The 21,358-nt window shown below is 33.4% G+C and overlaps 1 protein-coding gene across 1 annotated transcript in view; it reads left to right on the forward strand.

Moving 5' to 3' along the window:
* Positions 1–21,358, forward strand: part of LOC135127359 (Choline acetyltransferase) — a 101,072-nt gene that overhangs the window by 42,885 nt on the left and 36,829 nt on the right. The window contains exon 4 of the mRNA XM_064053805.1: positions 2,230–2,318. Within this exon, the coding sequence (XP_063909875.1) occupies positions 2,230–2,318 (89 nt within the window). The remainder of the gene's footprint in view (positions 1–2,229; positions 2,319–21,358) is intronic.

Below are 21,358 nucleotides of genomic sequence, written 5' to 3' on the forward strand. Positions count from 1 at the left end.
GGACAGATAGACGAGTGGAAAGAGAATAGCTATTTTTATCATTCTCCATGGGTCACGAAACGTCGAGAATATATGAAAGTAACCATTTACCCGATGTGTTTTTAGCTGCGATTTTTTCTGCTCTTGTAAAATTATTGCTTTTTTTACTTTTTTTTACTATACTTTCTTCACGGTCTGTCCTAAAAACTGCAAGAAAAATGTAGATGACAAATGATTCCACGCGTTCACATGTTCGGAAAGAAGTCTGTTCTGTAAAAGAGAAAAAAAAACTAAAATTTTTGAAAAATTATTTGACCTGTTTATTTTACCTACAATCAAAAACTTTGAATTTGCCTGGTACATAACTAACCTTGTATTGTATCAACTGTTTGGTCATAAACCAATGTAAAACATTGATTGTCTATAAAAAGACAGTCAAAATGAGATGAGCTCATTAAATTGTAACTTAAATGGATGTACAAAATTGCTGAATACATTTTGGTTGTCGCTAAAACTGATCATATAATTTAGCAGTGACTATTAGAAAAAATAACGATACTTGTTTAACATTTAAATATGCTACATCCTACTGTATACAAGGAGCACTCTTTTAGACGTTCTTCGGCTGCAGGTTGGAGATCAACACCTTTCGAAATTTACATAGACAATTTTCTTCATTGTTCACAACAAGGTTCACAGGAAACAGCAGGAACTGACAAAATTATGTCCTGAAAGCGTAATCATTTTTTTTTGTAATGATTGTAAGTTAAAACTGAAGCTTTTAAAGAATGGTAAAGCATTTTGCAAGTGTTATCTCTGGAACGATGCCCAAAGTGTCAGTTGAAATTGATCACCAGAAATAATGTCAACTTTGCACGCTAACTGCCAAGGCAGTGTTTATTTTCCATGTTGCCTGGGCCTATTCAAGTAAAATGTGGTTACTTAAAATTCACCTACTCTAAACCTAGGGTCTCGGTTACCACAACTACTCTATTTTTTTCATTCACAATTTTCCATATTCATATTCATGTTTCATTCATAACTCTTTTTGTTTTTAAAAAGGGTGTACTGAAAAACAAGTTTTATTGATTTACTGTCACTGTTTATATTTAGGCGTGCAGCATAACTAAAGTTATAGTTGGTGTTTTAACATTAATCGGAACAATTATAACTTGTCACAACAAGCGACTATCAATTTTAACAATGAACAGTTTATCTTGTTTTTAAAAATCCTCTAATTACAGTTGCCAAATTTAACTGACAGTTATATTGACATGAAAATTATGTTCAAAACCCTTGCTATATAAAATAAATTTGCATTGAGTCGAAATCAACGTCTGTATCGTTTCTAAGTATATACATATCGTGCAAAGCTACCATCCAAAACGAATTTCATGTTCCTTGTAACGGAATTAAATGTTGCGTAAAATATTTGCCTGTTTTTATCGACTCAACTTGCACCTTAGGAGAAAATTTAGCACAACCCCTGTAAATCTAGGACCGGCTGACTGTAATCTCCACTTGACTTTTTTTTTGAACGAACGTTACAATTTACTACAAAAACTTTCCTTTAAACGTTTTAATGCTCCGGCTCTCCTTAATCGCCAGAAATCAATTCGTTCTTCGTCCTCGTAAAAACTGCCACGCCGCGAAAAATCGCCCAGATCCAATCAAGCCCTCTCGCCCAAGAAGAAAGCCGGGTCTCCGTGATGTATCTAGCTAATCTCCCGTTCCTATTTGGGGTGTCCTCCCCATCCAGCCGTCCTCGCTTGATTGCTTTGTCAGGTTACTTTATTGTCACTGCTCGCCACATTTCCACCTCTATTTTCGCATTTCCATCGATCCGCGATTTGCATTCCTCCTCCCAAATCCACGCGACCTTTAGGCACGAAAATGGCAAGGTTCACAAAATAAATCGTTACACTTTAAACTTTAGTAGGGGTTGTGACGAGGACGCAGCTGACACCCGTATTTATAACAAGATTATTAGGCTGGGTAAACATCGAAAGGACAAGCTCATCCCAATAAACGTCAAAGCTTAACGCGACTATAAATCAGGACCAAGGATGGCAGTTAACAGCAATTAAACGCACCCCGCAGGATTAACGCGATTATAAGTGGCTCCAGCCACAGCGATGTTATGAATGCGAAGGAATGCCTGGAACTTCATTAATTACCCTCTTAATGCCGCGGAATGGGGTGCTATATGAGACGAGGTCTGCGGTTTTCATTTTTCTTCATTTGTTGCAGGATGGCGCGACTCCCTGCTGGCTTTGCCCAAGAAGTGGCTTTCCGGAACGTCCTTGGTGCACACGAATTCGACAACGGCTAACACTCAGGTACAGTAACAAGAAAAATTGCTCCCACTGAGCAAATTGTACAAATCAAGGGTCTGCCGTAGGTTCGCCAATGTTTTTAATTTTTATCAATGACATCAGTAAATCTCGTCTACATCTAAGCACATGATATAAAACTTGTTAAAATTATTAGATTAGCACTATTGATGGCTTAGATTAGAATGAAGTCCAAATTACTACTTATAATGCAATTTTAACAAATAAAATGAATTTTTAATATGACTAGATATGCAAAAATAATAATTTTATTAACATGAATTGTGAAGGATTTGTGTATTTACAATGTACTAACTATTCTGGAAATCGGGGCTGTGCACGTGTTGGCAACAGCACCCCAAAATTTTCCACACAAAATGAGCTTTTACACTGTTGACTGAATGGTCTGAATAGTATCATGACGTAACTCTGCAATAATATATTAGGGTGAATTGTGATGCTATGTCATTATAAGTAAAACCTATAGTTTCCAATCGATCGCATGTATTACGTTACAGAGGATTGTTGCATCATGTGTTTTGTTAGCTTTCATTACTTATGACATTAATTAAAGATTAACTTTGACGTCAAAATAGAAGCTCTTGTTTAATAAAAACACAGAGAAATAAACTGTTATAATTTTTGAGTACCTACGAAAATATATATTTTATGTAAGATTTGCGAGTAATACCACAAATTGAACAATATTTTTAATATACCTTGTTTCGGAGGAGGTTAATAAATATATGTAATTTCTGTTGTAGTAGTAACTAAACAATTAAATAAACAAATTTTGTTTACTTTGTTTACCAGTGGACAATAGATAATACCAGTCACAGTGTAAGAAAAAAAGTGGTGCATGAGATGATCGAACTAAAGACCTTCCCGTTATTAGCACGCGCCTTACCATCTGACCCATCGATCGCTTACTGGACGCTCCTCTTATATTAATATTAGTATAAATTGCTGTTGTAAAATTTTGATTTTTTTTTAGAAAATTTGAATGTTTAGGTGAAACTCAAGGCAGATTCATAAACCCCAAGTAGAAGATCATATTATTTTATAAAATTTAAATATTATTTACCGCGCAAAATTTTGAAGTGACGTGTTTAAATTTTTGATGGAGGCGATTTGACAAATTTGATTAGTTTTTTAGACTACCCAATATTCCTATGTATATTTACACATAAAATTTGATAATCTCTCCGGCACTGTCGGAGATTATCTGTGTAATAAAAATCGACATAGATGCTAGATATACGTAAACGGGAGACCTATTTTTTCATACTTCCGGGGTTATGAAAGGTCGAGAAAACATGAACCTTAAGCATGAGAACTGAACATGGAGGTGAATATATTAAATAAGTAGAATAGTTCAAGACTTTTTTTTGGGAAAAATGGTTTTTGGGCTAGTTTAATCTAATAGTGAGTCTTACGTAAATTCTCGAGCAGCTTAGGGTGAAGGCCAAACAGTGTTTTGTTTTTTTATTTTAATATGATATTTATCATTTCTGCTTTTATAAACTATTTTAAATACAAAGGTTTTTATATCTGGATTGTTGTATATTAGCTTTACCAATGCTTTCACGATTAAAGAAAAAAAATGGTCTAAAGAGTTTAGACAGTACTTCCCTCGTTGTCGGAAACGTGACGACTGCATGCCTATTATGTTTTTTTTGCATTAGATTTCAAATCGTTTTGTAGTTCTTGATTAAATCAATAAAATAAATTTGCGCATTCATTAAATTTTTTGAGTCATCCTGTATATTCAAAGCCAAAAAATATGAATGGGATGATAAATTACAAGAAGAGACTCATCATTTGCATATACAGGTATATGCAAATCCAAAAAATATGAATGGAATGATAAATCACAGGAAGGGACTCATCATATTTTCTACATTTTAGATAGGATTTATTCAACAACATTTTGGGGTGGCGTCGTCCATTTTTTAGAGGGGATGAGAAAATATATTTTGATCAAAAATTTACCATGCTTGTGATAAATTTAAAACATTTACACGATTTCAAAGCATTCGGTTTTGTAGTTCCTGATTAAATCAATAAAATAAATATGCGGATTCATTAAATTTTTTGAGTCACTCTGTATATCCAAATCCAAAAAATATTAATGGAATGATAAGTTACAAGAAGAGACTCATCATATTTTGTAGATTTTAGATAGAATTTATTTAGCAAAAGTTTGGGGTGACGTCATCAATTTTTTTGAAGGGAAGATTTCAAAGCATTAGGTTTTGTAGATTCCAAATTAAATGTCAAAATGTTGTTTCCTAATTTTGATTTTTTTTCCAAAAATCTGGACGTTTTGGGTAAAATCTCAATCCGGAGTCATAAACTACATGTGTAAGACTATGATATTTGATATAATTTAAAACCCAATTACTATGTACAATTTTGAAGTGACGTCATCACATTAGTGGTAGGGATGATTAGACAAATTTTAGCGTTTTACCATCTATGTACATGATATTACTAATACAAATACAAAATTTGACAACAATCGGCCCAGTACTTTCGGAGATTATCTGTCACATAAAAATCCGGGACGGCAGACAGACGGACAGACGGACAGACGGACAGACAGACGGAAACGGGAGACCTATTTCTTCATCTTCTAGGGGTCATGAAAGATCGAGAAAACGTAAAAGTAGAGAGTCGGCCGACGGACTCGTTTACAATACTTCCTTTGCTTCCGCTCGGGAAGTAATAAAATGTTTTTTGTAGAAAATCTGAAAATGTACCAAAATTAAATTAATTGGTACTGTATAATTACTTCTATTTGATGAATTGGTAATTTTATTTTTGTCGACGTTTCACAGCTTTTATAATATCAAAAAATAGCTCTCCCATTTTCATCTGTCATTTGTCGTGTATCATATGTCCGTTGACTGTTGATGATGTTATTATACAAGTAATCTCCAAAACTTCTAGAGAGTGATGCAAAATTTTATATTATTATATATTTTAAAAATGTCCTGTAGACTGTAAAATGGCAAAATTTGTATGCTTATCTGCATTAAAAATTTGATGAAGTCATATTAAAATTTTACTAGATAACCAAGTAAAAAATCTTAAAAATAATTTGTGAATAACAAAACCGCTCTTATTTTGAACACCACGCTTCTAGATTTTTGGGAAAAAATTGAAAATTAATTTTAGAAACTACAAAAACGAATCGTATGAAATTTTGTACATGCTTTAACCTTATGGCTAATTAGAATTTATTTCCTCATCCGTTTCAAATACTTGATGATGTCATCTCAAAATTTGGAAAAATCTATTTTTTTTGGAATACGTGATTTCATAATCCTTCCTATTTTTACTTCCGGAATGTGAACTAAGGACAAAGGCGGATGAGACCATCTGAAAACCGAGAATTTTCCAGAAAGACCGGTATGTGAAGATTCTTTCTAATTACTTTAAAAACAAGACAACGGATCTCCGAAATTCTTTTAAACTACTTTAAAAACAAATCAAAAGATTAGATTATTTCAAGTTACTTGAAAAAGAAGACAAGGGATCCCCCAGTTTCTTTCAAATTACTTCAAAAACAAAGCGAAAGGGATCCCGGAAATTCTTCCAAACTACTTCAAACACCACGCACAAGGAATCCCTGAGATTCTTTCAAAATAGTTCAAAAACAAAATGAGTACCCGAAATTCTTTCAAATTACACCAAAAACCACAAGGAATTCTCAAAATTTGTTTCAAACTACTTCAAAAACAAAGCAAAAGCGGTTTCCGAGATTCTTTCAACCCACTTCAAAAACAAGACAAGCGTCTCTGAAACTCTTTCAAACTACTTCACAAACAAAACACTAGGGGTCCTCGAGATTTTTTCAAATTACTTCTAAAACAAGACAAGGGATAGCCAAGTTTTTTTCAAACTACTTCAAAAACAAAACGAAAGGTATTCCAGAGATTCTTTCAAACTACTTCAAAAACCACGCACAAGAGGTCCCTGAGATTATTTCGAACAACTTCAAAAACTAAAGAAGTCCACGAGATTCTTTCAAATTACTTATAAAACAAGACAAGGGATCGCCAAGTTTTTTTCAAACTACTTCAAAAACAAAACGAAAGGTGTCTCCGAGATTCTTTCAAACTGCTTTAAAAACAAGACACATGGGATCCACAAGATTCCTTCGAATTACTTCAAAAACAAGACAATCGTCTCCGAAATTCTTTCAAACTACTTCTAAAACACGACAAGGGATTCCTAAGTTTATTTCAAACTATGTACTTCAAAAACAAAACGAAAGGTGTCCCCGAAATTCTTCCAAACTACTTCAAAAACCATGTACAAGAAGTCACTGGGATTCTTCCAAACTACTTCAAAAACCATGTACAAGGAGTCACTGGGATTCTTTCAAACTACTTTAAAAACAAAACGAATCCCCGAGATTCTTTGAAATTACTTCAAAAACGAAAAGGTATTCTCAAATTTCTTTCAAACTACTTCTAAAACAAAGCAAAAGAGGTTCCTGAGATTATTTCAAACTACTTCAAAAACAAGACAAACGTCTCTGAATGAAATTCTTTCAAACTACTTCGTAAACAAAAAACCAGGGGGTCCCCGAGATTGTTTCAAATTACTTCTAAGACAAGACAAAGGATCCCCAAGTTTCTTTCAAACTACTTCAAAAACAAAACAAAAGATGTCCTCGAGATTCTTTCAAACTACTTCAAAAACAAGACAATTGAAGTCCACAAGATTCTTTCTAATTACTTCAAAAATCACGCACAAGAGGTCCCTGAGATTGTTTCAGAGTACTTTAAAAACTAAAGAAATCCAGGAGATTCTTCCAAATTACTTCAAAAACCACAAGGATTCCGAAATTTCTTTCAAACTGCTTCAAAAACAAAGCAAAAAAGGTCCCCGAGATTCTTTCAAACTGCTTCGAAAACAAGACGCATGGGACCCACAAAATTCTTTCTAATTACTTCAAAAATAAGACAAGCGTTTCCGAAATTTTTTCAAACTACTTCTAAAATACGACAAGGGATCCCAAGTTTCTTTCAAACTACTTCAAAAACAAAACGAAAGGGTGCCCGAAATTCTTCCAAATTATCTTCCAAACTACTTCAAAAACCACGCACAAGGAGTCCCTGGGTATCTTTCAAGCCCACTTCAAAAACAAAAGGAATTCCTCCGATTCTTCCAAATTACTTCAAAAATGACAAGGGATCCCCAAATTTCTTTCAAACCACTTCAAAAACAAAGCAAAAGAGGTTCTAGAGATTCTTTCAAACTACTTCAAAAACAAGACAAGCGTCTCTAAAATTCTTTCAAAGCACTTCACAAACAAAACAGCAGTGGCCCCCGAGATTCTTTCAGACAACGTGTAAAACAAGACAAGGGATCCCCACGTTTCTTACAAACTCTTTCAAAAACCACGCATAAGAGGTCCCTGAGATTCTTTCAAACTACTTCAAAAACTAAAGGAGTCCTCGAGACTCTTTCAAATTATTTTAAAAACGACGAGGGATTCCTAAATTTCTTTCAAACCACTTCAAAAACAAAGCAAAAGGGGTCTCCGAGATTATTTCAAACCGCTTCAAAATCAAGACTCATGAAGACTACAAGATTCTTTCAAACTACTTCAAAAACAAGAGAAGCGTTTTTGAAATTCTTTCAAAATACTTCACAAACAAAACACCAGAGGTCCCCGAGATTCTTTCAGATAACGTGTAAAACAAGACAAGGGATCGCCACGTTTCTTTCAAACTATTTCAAAAACCACGCATAAGAGCTCCCTGAGATTCTTTCAAACTACTTCAAAAACTAAAGGAGTCCTCGAGATTCTTTCAAATTACTTTAAAAACGACGAGGGATTCCCAAATTTCTTTCAAACCACTTCAAAAACAAAGCAAAAGAGGTCTCCGAGATTCTTTCAAACTGCTTCAAAATCAAGACACATGAAGACTACAATATTCTTTCTAATTACTTTAAAAACAAGTCTTCGAAATTCTTTCGAACTACTTCTAAAACACTACAAGAGATCCCTAAGTTTCTTTCAAATCACTCCAAAAACAAAACGAAAACTGTTCCCGAAATTCTTCCAAACTACTTCAAAACCGACGCACAAGGAGTCCCTGGGTATCTTTCAAATTACTTCAAAAATAAAAGGGGTCCACAAGATTCTTTCTAAATACTTCAAAAACAAGACAAGCGTTTCCGAAATTCTTTCGATCTACTTCTAAAACACGACAAGGAATTCTTAAGTTTCTTTCATACTAATTCAAAAACAAAACGAAATTCTTTCAAACTACTTCAGAACTACGCACAAGACTCCCTGAAATTCTGTCAAAATATATAGTTAAAAAACAAAAGGAATCCCCAAGATTCATTCAAATTACTTCAAAAACGACAAGGTATCCCCAAATTTCTTTCAAACTAGCTACTTCAAAATCAAAGCAAAAAGGGTCCTCGAGATTTTTTCTAATTGCTTCAAAAAGAAGACACATGGAGTCCACAAGATTTTTTCTAATTACTTCAAAAACAAGATCAGCGTCTCCGAAATTATTTCAAACTACTTCATAAACAAAACACAAGGAATCCCCGAAATTCTTTCAAATTACTTCTAAAACAAGACGAGCGATTTCCAAGATTCTTTCAAACTACTCCAAATACAGAACAAATGGAGTTCCCAAGATTTTTCCAAATTATTTTAAAAACAAGACAAGGAATTTTCGAAATTGTTTCGAACTACAACTACACACTGACCCCTCAAAAAGAAAAAGTTAATGTCATGTCTAAAACCCTACGACTGAACCTAACAAAAATTTCTCATATTCTAGGTTTTCATGTTTTTCTTTTACTAACTTTTTCAATTTTACCTTTTCGCCGAAAATTTGTTAATAAGAGTTGTAGATAAAAAAATTATTCTGGAAAATTGTTGTCAGAGTCACCGGTACAGAAATCTACAAAACAACTAATTTCACCCCTTTTACTTCCTGAGTGTAAGCTAAGGAAATATAGTAAAAATAGAGTGCATCGGGCGACTGGCCAGTTTCATGTTTTCTCGACGAGTCATGATCCCTAGAGTGTGAAAAAAGTGATCTCCCGTTTCCGTCTATGTATCTGTCTGGCGTTTGCATCGATTTTTATTAAACACGTAATTTCCAAATTGCTGGGCCGATTATTGTCAAATTTTGTCTGAATATAAGGTATATTATGTAGATGTTTAAACGGTAACTAAAATTTGATGATTTAAATGTTATGCAACAATGTACTCCTATGCTTGTGGTATATGAATCTGTTCTAAGTTTGCTCACTAAACGCCCAAATTTTCGCAAAAAAATTAACACAGCATAATAACATTTTACCACTAAACTGATCGGTCGTGGCCTAGTCGATAACGGGTCAGCATGCGGAATATTATTGTGCTATGACTAGTATTATCTATGGTGATGACGTCATCACAATTTTTTCATCGGTCAAATTAATAACGAGTAACCCCATTTTTCTCGAAAATCTGTCAATACGTACGTCTTTAATTAATAATGATAAAATAAATACTATAATGTCCTGTGTGTTAAGAAGACAAACTCATTCAAATAAAACTAATTTGTACATGATATTCTTTCAATGTATAAACATAAACACCTGAAATGAACCTTGCTATTAGTGCTGAAAAGATATTTTTTCCGTTGATTTATCTGTTTTAAATATATTTCAAATTGTCCGTACTTAGTAGCCAAATTCTTATAATATTTTAAAGAAGCGGGATTTTTCGGATTATTGTTCAAGGGCGACGGAAATAATCTTCAACCAATTTTTTTCTGGTGTCCGAATGATAGCACCCCCAGTCCCGAAAATTCAGTTTTACAGACATGGCCAACTTATGAACCCAAAAAAATCACTGCCAAATGCATTATTTTGAAATTAACATTTCCTCCTCAAACCGAAAAACTTTCTCTAAAAAGATTTGTTTGTATTTTGTGTTTTTTTCTCGTTTGCACGATACACGTAATCCCTATTCCATGTAAAACTTTCCCGTATTACACATGAAATAACTTTCTGCCAAAGGCTGATGGCTAGTTAGTTCCAACCGAGATACTAGAGTTTGAAATGTGAGCGAAAGTAAACCTAATTTTCCTCCTTAAACTACCACCGCTAAAATTCGATTCCTGATAGATAGCCAAGACAGCCGAACTATTTTCATTTAATTTTTATTTTTCGATTTTATTCAAAATTTCAGTGCTATGAGTTTCTCGAACTATTTTTGTCAATAATTGTAAATAAATATAATACATTTCCTGCCAATATTTTATAATATCAGAGGATCGTCATCGTAGTATATATTTATATAGTAAAATAAAAAATTGCTCTCATGTTATTAGACAGACCCTCGATTCAGACGACAGACAAACGACATGTTTTCTACTCAAGGGGTCGTGAAATGTCGCGAAAACATGAAAGTAACCTGTCGAAATAAAAATAATAAGAACTAAATTTAGTTAAGCTAGAGTCTATGAGAGTATTCCAAGCAAATTTCTGTTGTGATGCCTAAAGTTTTCATATTGCTACATTTTCAATTGATTTTTACCTTGCTTTTATCAACAAGTTATAATCAATATTCTGATTTTTTACAGTAAAATATATTAGGAGTGAATTTGATATATTAAGAGAAATTCCGTTAACGTGGCACCCCTGAAGTATAACTTTTACAGAGTCCTTACGTTTCTGAGCTAGTTTGTTTAAAGATTGACGCAGTTCTATGACGTTACTCTCATTTACATACAACATGGCGCCTCAATTGTGTGCCTCGACTACGCGTTAGATCGTTGATAAAGATGTGAAACAAAGTTGGGCTAGACAAGACCCTTGTGATGTTCCTTTGACATTTGCTTCTCGCAGAACTTCTCCCGTTTAAATAAAACACGTAGTCTTCTCAAAATTGTCGAAACCACAAACTAGTAACGGACTCCTCCTCTATTTTTCCAGCAACTTCAAATCGAAATTGTTTCCAATCGAATACTCCGTCTGGTTCCAAAATGAAAGAAATGCGTGCCAGGAATTCATAGATTTACACAGTTCACGCGTGCACAAAGCAACTCGTTTATTGATCGACTGCTGTCCCTCCTGTCTACCTGCCGCACCGTGACCTCGCCGCAGAGTTAATTTAAGGTCTATTTTTGGCCCGATAAAGTTTCCAATTATAAGAAAACACTTCGGTCCGACTCATTATAACCGCTGAAATTGGCCGATTTTGCGGTGATTTAATACCTCCTCTATCAGAAGTAATCCCGAAAACCCTCCCCAGCCCTATCTCGGGGTTATCTCTCCGCGTTCGAAATTTTTGCTTAATTGCCGCGCCGCATATCTGGATTTTTCATTAATATTATCTTAGTGATATAAGCCTTGTCGTGTCGGGATCCATCCCATTGTGTTCGGTGTATTATGCCACCAGTGAGTTCACAGAGGGTTCAACTCCCCTGCTTTATGCCCTGCAGTGTAGCGTTATAATAGCATCCGTCTAAATTTGCATTGTGAATTAATTAATAATACACCTACGCGGGGCCGACGCACATAGAAACAGGGGGTTGTTTCTACGCCCGTTTTCCACTTGATCCTGATGCTTTTTAAATTATCTAACGCTCAAAAGTTCGAGCTGTGTGTGGAAGTTGCGAGCTTTAGGAGTCGAGTTCTAGAGCTTTTCAACCTGATACTTTCAATAGTTGACACGCCCGCTGCAGACTCGTGACCTGCTGTGAAGTAATACAGGGTGGAACAATGACAAAGAATTTCAATACGTTTACAGGCTGTATGATGTGGGAAATGGGATGTCAAGTGCAGGCGGACGCGGACATACGTAATTTTATACTTCGGATACTGTTCTTTCAAAATATTCAGAGTCAAAGGAAATGTATCTCAAGGTATTTGCTACAGAAATGCGAAGTGGTTTTTTCGCAGAGTTTGGCATATTTCTTAAGTAGTTGGACGGAAATAAAATAGAACAACTTAATTCAGTTGTATTGGAAAAAATTCGTTGAAAGTTATTTTGACAAGACTGCGAGTATGAGTTATACAAAAATTCTGAAGATTATATATAGTATGATTAAAAAAAAAATAAACAAATCATATATCACTGAGCTTTTTACACTATTATTTGTAATACTTATCTGTTTTTTTCGTTCTTCAAAAAAGCGAGATTTGTTGAAAGGGTCGAAATAATTTTCGACCAATTTTTTAATATCCAAATTATACTTACTTTTTTATAGAATTTAGAATTTATACATAATTTTGTACTTTGTATAACTCTGGTAGGTTTTAACATCATTTTCGAATATTTTAAAAATTTCCAATATTTTTTTTTCAATTTTATATGTAAGAAGTATATAAATTTAACCAACGTTATACTTAGACTTTTAGCATTATAAATTTTTTAGACGTTCAGAATCTTCATTCATTTTACACAAGTGTAACGATTTTTTAAAATAACAAAAGTTCTGTAATTTTCAAAAATTCTAAAGGCGGAAAGTTCAGAGCTGTTAAAAAACGAAAGCCTTTTAACATATCTTTTAAATAATTCTCTAAGATATGGGTCGATTCAACTGAATTTTTCCTAATTTTTCCAAACAGTTTTGAATATTTCAATAATGTAGGTTTTTGATACTGTCAAGATTTTGACTTTCCTTAGCATAATATCTAATTTATAAAATTTATTTTTATCGAAGCTTCAGGTTTTCAAAAATAACGATTTCAGGATATTTCAGAATTTACAAAATCGTTTTACCATTTTTAGATTCTCAGGCCTTTAGAAAAGACTGACATATTTTTAATGATAAAGTAAAACATTATTTTAGAATTTCCTATTTATATCTACTAAAATTTTGTTCTTCTTATGACTTGTAGGTTTTTAATAAATTTTATATCATCACGTTTTATCGAAATATCTGTACCATTGGATATGCTTGAAGTATTGCATATTTTAGAACGTCCAAATATTGTCCTTATTTTTGTACCTCATTTAATTAGAAATTTATTCTTAAAGTTTTAGAATTATAAATTTTTGAGAGGTTTAGAATTTTCAATAATTTTATAAATGTGTAATGATTTTCTAAAATGATGAAGCTTCTGTAATTTTCAAAAATTATAAACATGAAATATTCAGATATCTTAAAAACGAAGGTCACTTATCATATCTTTTGAAGAATTTTCGAAAATGTGGGTTCATTTTACTAAGAATAACCACTGAGTAAAATTAACAACTTATCTGAATTTCCTAATTTTTCCAAACAATTTTGAGTAGTGTTAGTTTTTAATGCTGTCAGCATTTTGAATATCCTTAGTATAATATCTAATTTATAAAATTTATTTTTATCGTAGTTTCACCTTTTCAAAAATAACGATTTCAGCATATTTCAGAATTCACAAAATCGTTTTACCGTTTTTAGATTCTCAGGCCTTTAGCAAAGACTGAAATATTTTTAATGACAAAATAAAACATCATTTTAGAATTTCCTATTTATATCTACTAAAATTTTGTTCTTCTTATTACTTGTAGGTTTTTAATAAATTTTAAATCATGACGTTTTATCGAAATATCTGTACCATTGGATATGCTTGAAGTATTAGATATTTATAAACGTCCAAATATTGTCCTTATTTTTGTACCTCATTTAAATAGAAATTTATTCCTAAAGTTTTAGAATTATAAATTTTTGAGAGGTTCAGAATTTTCAATAATTTTATAAATGTGTAATGATTTTCTAAAATGATGAAGCTTCTGTAATTTTCAAAAATTATAAACATGAAAGATTCAGAGATCTTAAAAACGAAGGTCACTTATCATATCTTTTGAAGAATTTTCGAAAATATGGGTTCATTTTACTAAGAATAACCACTGAGTAAAATCACCAACTTCACTGAATTTCTTGATTTTTCCAAACAGTTTTGAATATTTCAACAATGTAAGTTTTTTGTACTGTCAGGATTTTGAATATCCTTAGTATAATATCTAAATTATAAAATTTATTTTTATCCAAGTTTCAGGTTTTCGAAAATAACGATCTCAGCATATTTCAGAATTCACAAGATCGTTTTACCATTTTTATATTCTCAGGTGTTTAGAAAAGACAGAAATATTTTTATTTTCAAACGTCATATAAATGACACTTATATGACGGTCTTACCGGGGTTTAAGTGTCATTTCTATGACAACGTGTTTGAGCGGCGCATAAGTACTACTTATACTCCGCCGGCGTATAAATAAAACATTTATACTCCGCCGGAGTATAAATATGTGAAAATCATACTGGTTGTCAACCATAGTAACCATGGTAAGTGAAATCAAAGCAATTCCTTAATGAAGCAAGAAGATGGGAAATAATCATTTAAAAAGAAGATTAATCGTTTGAAAATAAAATATCGTATTTCATTCGGAGTTTAAGTGACTTTATGTGACTCGTATGGACTTAATTCGCCTCGCTATTGCTCGGCGTTTAATCGTCCATACTGCGTCACATAAAGTATCACTTAAACTCCTAATAAAATAAATATCTATTAATGGCAAAATTAAACATTATTTTAGAATTTCCTATTTATATCTACCAAAATTTTGTTTATTTTATGACTTGTAATTTTTTTATAAATTTTAGATCATGACGTTTTGTTCAAAAATCTGGATCATTGGATACGCTTGAAGTATTGGATATTTTAAAGCGTCCAAATATTATCTTTATTTTTGTATCTCAATTAATTAGAAATTTATTCTTAAACTTTTAGAATTATAAATTTTTGAGAGGTTCAGAATTTTGAATAATTTGATAAATGTGTAATGATTTTCCAAAAAGAAGGTTGTGTAATTTTCAAAAATTCCAGACACAGAACATTCAGAGATGTTAAACAACGAATGCATTTCAACACATTTTTTAAAGAATTTTCTAACATTTGGGTTCATTTCACTATAACAAGTGAGTTTTTCCATCACCCCGTATAAATAATTCTAAAAGGTATGAATAAATTCATAAGCCACAAACAAATACAGAGTCATCATATTTTGCATATTTCATTCGGCAAAATTTTGAGACGATGTCATCTATTTTTTGGGATGGGATAAACGAATGAATTTTGATTAACAATTCACTTCGATTACGATAACCGTAAATCGTTTCAAAGCTAAATTGCAAAATGTTAGACAATTTTTTTTCCAAAGATCTGGATATCTAAAATAAAAAATTAAGACAGATTCATACACCACAAGTGCAGAAGTATCTTATTTTATAACACTAAAAATAAGTTTAATATTGTAAGTTTTGGAGACCACGTCATTCCATTAGTACTGAAGATGATTATCCAAATTTTGGTTTTTCTGCTTACAATATATTCCTAATACAAATACAAAATTTGGCAACAATCGTAATTCCGGAGATTAGGTGTCTAATAAAAATCGACACAGACGAAAGACAGACAGAGAGGCAGACATACAGATATACCTATATGTAGGCAGACAAACGAAAACGGGAGATCACTTTTTTCATATTTAGCTTATGCTCAGGAAGTAAAAAGAAAACTCTTTGAAGAATTCATTTATTTTTTAATATCATGTAATCGAAAAAAGCCCTTTAGAAAGTTTTGAACTCTAATGTTAAAAAATTATGTTGGCAACACTGACGCGTTTCTTGTTTAGTTTGACGGTTACGGTCAACTAACTGGAACACCAACTTGATTATTTTAAAAACAAATTTCTTGACCTAGTAGAGTACATTAAGTACATAAATCTAACATTCTAATAAGCATACTTGATTTAAAATGTCAATAACAGACCACACAATTTTATTAATATTAAAAGTACAGTTGCAGAGTGGATCACTCTTTCTAATCTAATTTAAGGTTTCAGTATCCTAAGAGCAGAAACCACATCCCTCGACACGAAAACCGAATAAACAATAAAAACATCACTTTATAAAACCAAATGAGGTATACGTGATCGTTTGAAGGCTGTGTTATTCAATCGATTCGAACTCTCAAAGCAATAAGAAAACGATATTAACACGAAAAATATCTCAAATTACAAACTCGAGTTCCGTTTTGAAAGCTTTCGCCTTAAAATTCTACTCTTCGGGATTACTTGGCAAAGAATGACACACATTTAAATAATCTCTAAGCAGACAAAGAAAACAAGCGAAAGTACCATCATAAATAATGTCCCTCGAGACATCAAACATGTAGATGGCTTTTTCGTGTTCGTAGTCCCGTGGGGGTCCTCAGTGATGATCCTTCGTAACCAAATATCAAAAAAGTGAAGATTGTCCGATGCGACTGCTTAATATTAAAATATAGAAAATGTAATTTCCATAGAGAAATGAAAATTCTGTAGCGCGTCGACGTATTTACATCCAGAGAGATATTTTCCGAAAGAAAGAGTCATTGTGTCGATATTAGAGCACCTCCAGGTCATGCTTCCGTCGTATCGCATCTCCTCCGCCAGATTATTTTAGTAAACCCTGATATAAAATCAATCGGATGATTGAGAGTTAGATCTTTGTCGAAGACTCATAGTGGAAGGCTTCACTTTATTAGATCTGACAGTAACTCACTCAGTGCCAGCATCATGTAACTGCCAATCCCTTCCGACGTGTTTCGAATCACCCAAATGATATTTCTTATACGCTTTCTCGATATTAAAAATCGACTTTTACATGCATACGAAACCTTATTTTGGCGATTTTCTCCCCACGTTCGTTCCTCCTTAACACCGTTCCCAATGTTGCTTCCAATTTTCTTAATAGATTAAAAATTTGAGAGCAAATAGGGCCACGGTTCGTTATCCTTGGATGTCTGCGTTGGAAGGCTGGCGGAAAAGACTTGCCTCGATCGATTTTACGCGTGTTTTAACCAAGAAGAACCTTTGCGTCAAAGTAAGCACGAAGTTTTTTGATTTTCAAGATGAATTGTCTGTCTGGGTGTGCAGAGCAAATAAAATTGTTGCTGGAAATTCCGTTTGCTTTCAATTTTGTTGACACCTTTGGGGCAAACTCTGTGTACAGTTGCGGCTGCCAGACACGTGTCCTCGTTACGACCCTTCACGTGGGGATTACCCCGCTATGTCGGGCTGAGTTTGTCATTAATTAACCTTCCCACTGATAGGCATCGTATTGTATGGGGTATTCGAACTTAAAACCGACGAAATGTGGATTGTTGGCGATGACAAATCGGGATAAATAAATGAAAAATAGTCGTTGTAATAAAATGGGAGAATGGGTATTCGTAAATGCAATTAAATTAATAGTTTCACGTTTTGTTTAGCTACGCATTGTTAAATGTGTGTCGTGTTTTTACAATTCGTGGTTTTAAAATCAGTTTAATTGTCGAATTAGTGGAATACCGACCACAAAACGCACATTCAGGAGCATGAAATTGTCTCCATGAGGAAACTAAATGAATAGAGGACCCGGGTGGGTTAGGTAGCATCGCGCTTGCCTGCCACACCTTGGGTCGTGGGTTCGATTCCCGCCCTGCTCTGGGTGTTGTGTATGTCCCCCGTTACCCTGTAATTGGGCCTCCGGCCTGTTGGGTAACGTTAACCAATAAAAAAAAAAAACAGCGGTGAGTATAATAATAATAATATTTCGTTTTAACAGGGCAGTTATATAAGTAAGTAGCCATTTACAGTTCACACGTCTGATTACAAAGTTACTGTTGACTACTGACACGCCTGCCTGGTCTAGACGAAGAAATCACTTTCACACCACGGGGTTGGCGCCTTCTACGGGGGCGGTTGCTCGGGCGCCACCTGAGGTACTCTAGCCGGAGAAATCGATCTCCAGTGGGTTTTATGAAAAAAATTAACCAAAATATTCTGCTTTTATCTCCCGCCACCCACTACAAATCTAAATAAAAAACTATCAAATTAACAAAAAAGAAACTTTTGGTTTTCCTATCGTTTCCCTGGCGGCGGCTTCTCACTGGACGGGGCTGCTTCAGATCTTGGGGAGGCGGTGACGCACTTATCGCGCGCATGAATTTAAAAAGGAAAGTTGACGATTTTAATCAGACGATCTCTAGATTGTCGGTTTTCTGGTGTGTATATATTTCTTGCATTCCTGAATCACATTGTTTTTAGTTACGTAGTGTAAAATAACATATAGTCTCTATACAATCAAAAACTTTAAAATCCATTCATGCATGACCCCTAGAGTATAAAAAATAGGTGCCCCGTTTCCGTCCGCCTGTTTGTCGTCTATGTCGATATCGCGTAGATGGTAAAAAGTAACAAAAATTTATCTGATCGTCTGTACCAACAATTTGCACCTGAAAATTTTGCTTGGTAAACCATATTTAAAATTTATAAAATAACATATCCCTTTACCTGCAGTTTATGAATCCGCCTATAAGTTTTTATCCCAGGCTTTCGGATTTTCCTAAAAAAAATGTATAATAACGTTTTATAATAATGTAAGAGGATGTTGATGACCGATCGCAGTTCGGTTCTTTGAGGTACCTACTAATAACTCGAAGCTGGCGAATTCGATCCCCTCATGGACTACGTTTTTTTTTACACTGTTTATATGAGCTGCTGATAAATATGCATTTCGCAATAATAATACACGTGAAAATTTTATCAGCTATATAAATACCAATGAAAATAAAAAGAAATGTAAATTTAAAATTGATGTCAGTAAATTAAGACGAAGTCATCATAATGATAAAAAGACAATATTCTTCAACAGAACACTAACTTAATTTCCTGTGGGAATTTCTTCTAAAATCAGTCGTTTTGTTTGGTATTATGACACCTCCATTCGTCGCCTCCCAGGAGTTACATTTCGAAAAGCGACTTTACAAAGTATAATAAATAGTTGAGTAGTTTTGAATTAACGGAGAGAAACTGAATAAATGTATTTATACAGGGTTTCTACAAATGATTATAGGGTCGAAGTAGGTGCGTGCCGCCTCTCAGTTTTGGACTTTATTAAATACCAAAGGTCTCACGATAAATGCCACACCCATCTGTATAACTGGTCGACTAAATACTGCATATTTTGTCAAAAAATAAAACTAATTCATTAAACAAATTTATTGCAGTTAAACATCACACTAAATGTTGAAAATGTTCACCATTTTGGTCAAGGCACATGTTCACTTTCTTTTTAATTTCAAAAATGTTACATCATTTCGTCAATACTCTCGTCTCAAATCATCAACAACTTCCTCAGATACTGAAGATCTTGCAGGAGATTTCCCTCTGCCGACTTGGATTATCAAATCACAGTATTTGGGCAGATATTCTTGCTTACAAGCGGTTACAGAATACACTAATTCTCTGCTTACGAATGTAAAAATTTTCGTACGCAAGCACCAAGAGAGAGACTTCAAAAAATAATGTTGACAAAACGAAAACTTGTAATGAATTTACAATGATTTATTAAAATCGGAATTTAAACAATGATTTAAATGCAGATAAATTAAGACTATTACTAAAAAATATTCTACAATAAAAAATAGGCATTTCACTACACTGGGCTCCTTGGAACCCAATATTAGAAAAAGTTGATGACTTAAGTCAGTTTGCACAGCCTCAGTCTTAGTAAATATAAGTTTCAGCAAATCTAAGTGCGTTTTATCACGTTTTGGATGTCCTGGATCCACACAAAGGTCAATCACGTAGCTACTAATTTTTACACACTTATCATGTCATTCTAGTTCGTTCCAGAAAAGTTATTAAGACTTTAAGGACTCAGAAATGGAAGAAATCGTAAAATCTACGTAGAAAGCAGTTTTCTTGTCAGATTTCAATTATTTGACCTAGTAGTTTTTAATTCTGTTCTTTTTGGATCTATCAGATTCACTAGGTTTGCCTTAATTGTCTTAGATTTTGAAATTAAAATTTGAGACAGCTGTAGGCATCTTCAAAAATGTTAATTCCAGCATCTCGAGATAGATTTTCTAAGTTTTTCAAACGAAGGGCACATTTCGAAATGCTGAGAAAATAATTAATTTAAATTACATATGCAGGGTTTCTATAAAAGATTATAGGGTCGAAGTAGGTGATGAAAATGTGCCGCCTCTCAATTTATATGGACTTTATTAAATGCCCAAGGATTCACAACAATACCACACGCATCTGTATAACTGGTTGCCCAAATGCTTCATATCTTATTAATAAAATAAAACTAATTCATTACAATAAAAAGAAACAAATTTATTGCGGTTAAACATCACAGTAAATGTTCAAAATGTTCACCATTTTGTTCAAGGCACATGTTCACTCTCGATTTAATTTCAAAAATGTTCTGTAACATTATTAAGTAAATACTTTAGACCCATTGTTCAATTTCATGTTGCAACATGAAAGGTGTTTGCGGATTCTGCTCAAGTTGTCTCAAATTATCAACAACGTTCTTAGATACTGAAGGTTTTCCAGGAGATTTCCCTTTATCGACACTGCCAGTTTGAACAAATCTGTTGATCACATCTCTAATGTGAGCCTCTAACGATCTTTCTTGAATTATCGAATCACAGTCCCTAGATATTCTTGCTTGCAAGCGGTTACAGAATAGACAACCTCTCCGTTTACGAATGTTACATTATGACAATAAGACAATGAAAGTCGAGTTTTGAAAACGAGTATTTTGTTGTTTTGAGCTTGAAAACAATAAAAACGGTTACAAATGACTGTCATAATGAGGCATAATTACAGCGAAGCCAGATTTTTGAAATCCATGGCTAACTACGCCATTAGAATTATTTATAAAAATCCTGTACATATTGTAAAAAGTTTCTGAATTTAGCAAAAATGCACCATGTTTGAAACAATTTTTTTTTAGAAGAATTTCTTCCTGATTTAATTCCCCCCGAAAACCTTTCATTATCATATTTGAAACCAGAAGAGGTTGTCCTTTGATTCTGGTACAAAAAATACTTATAGTTGGAAACTACCTTACAATTCTCCGGTTTTCTTTACCACTTCTATATTTTTTTTTGTATAAAAATATTCACTGGTTAACTGAGAAAAGTCTTATCATTACCATACGTTTGTAATGTGTAAATAATTTTTTCCGACAATAATCTAGTAT

This window comes from Zophobas morio, unplaced genomic scaffold (assembly GCF_036711695.1).
Source record: "Zophobas morio isolate AGI-343-1 ecotype UQ-CSIRO unplaced genomic scaffold, CSIRO_AGI_Zmor_V1 ptg000011l, whole genome shotgun sequence".
Taxonomy (NCBI): Eukaryota; Metazoa; Arthropoda; class Insecta; order Coleoptera; family Tenebrionidae; genus Zophobas; species Zophobas morio.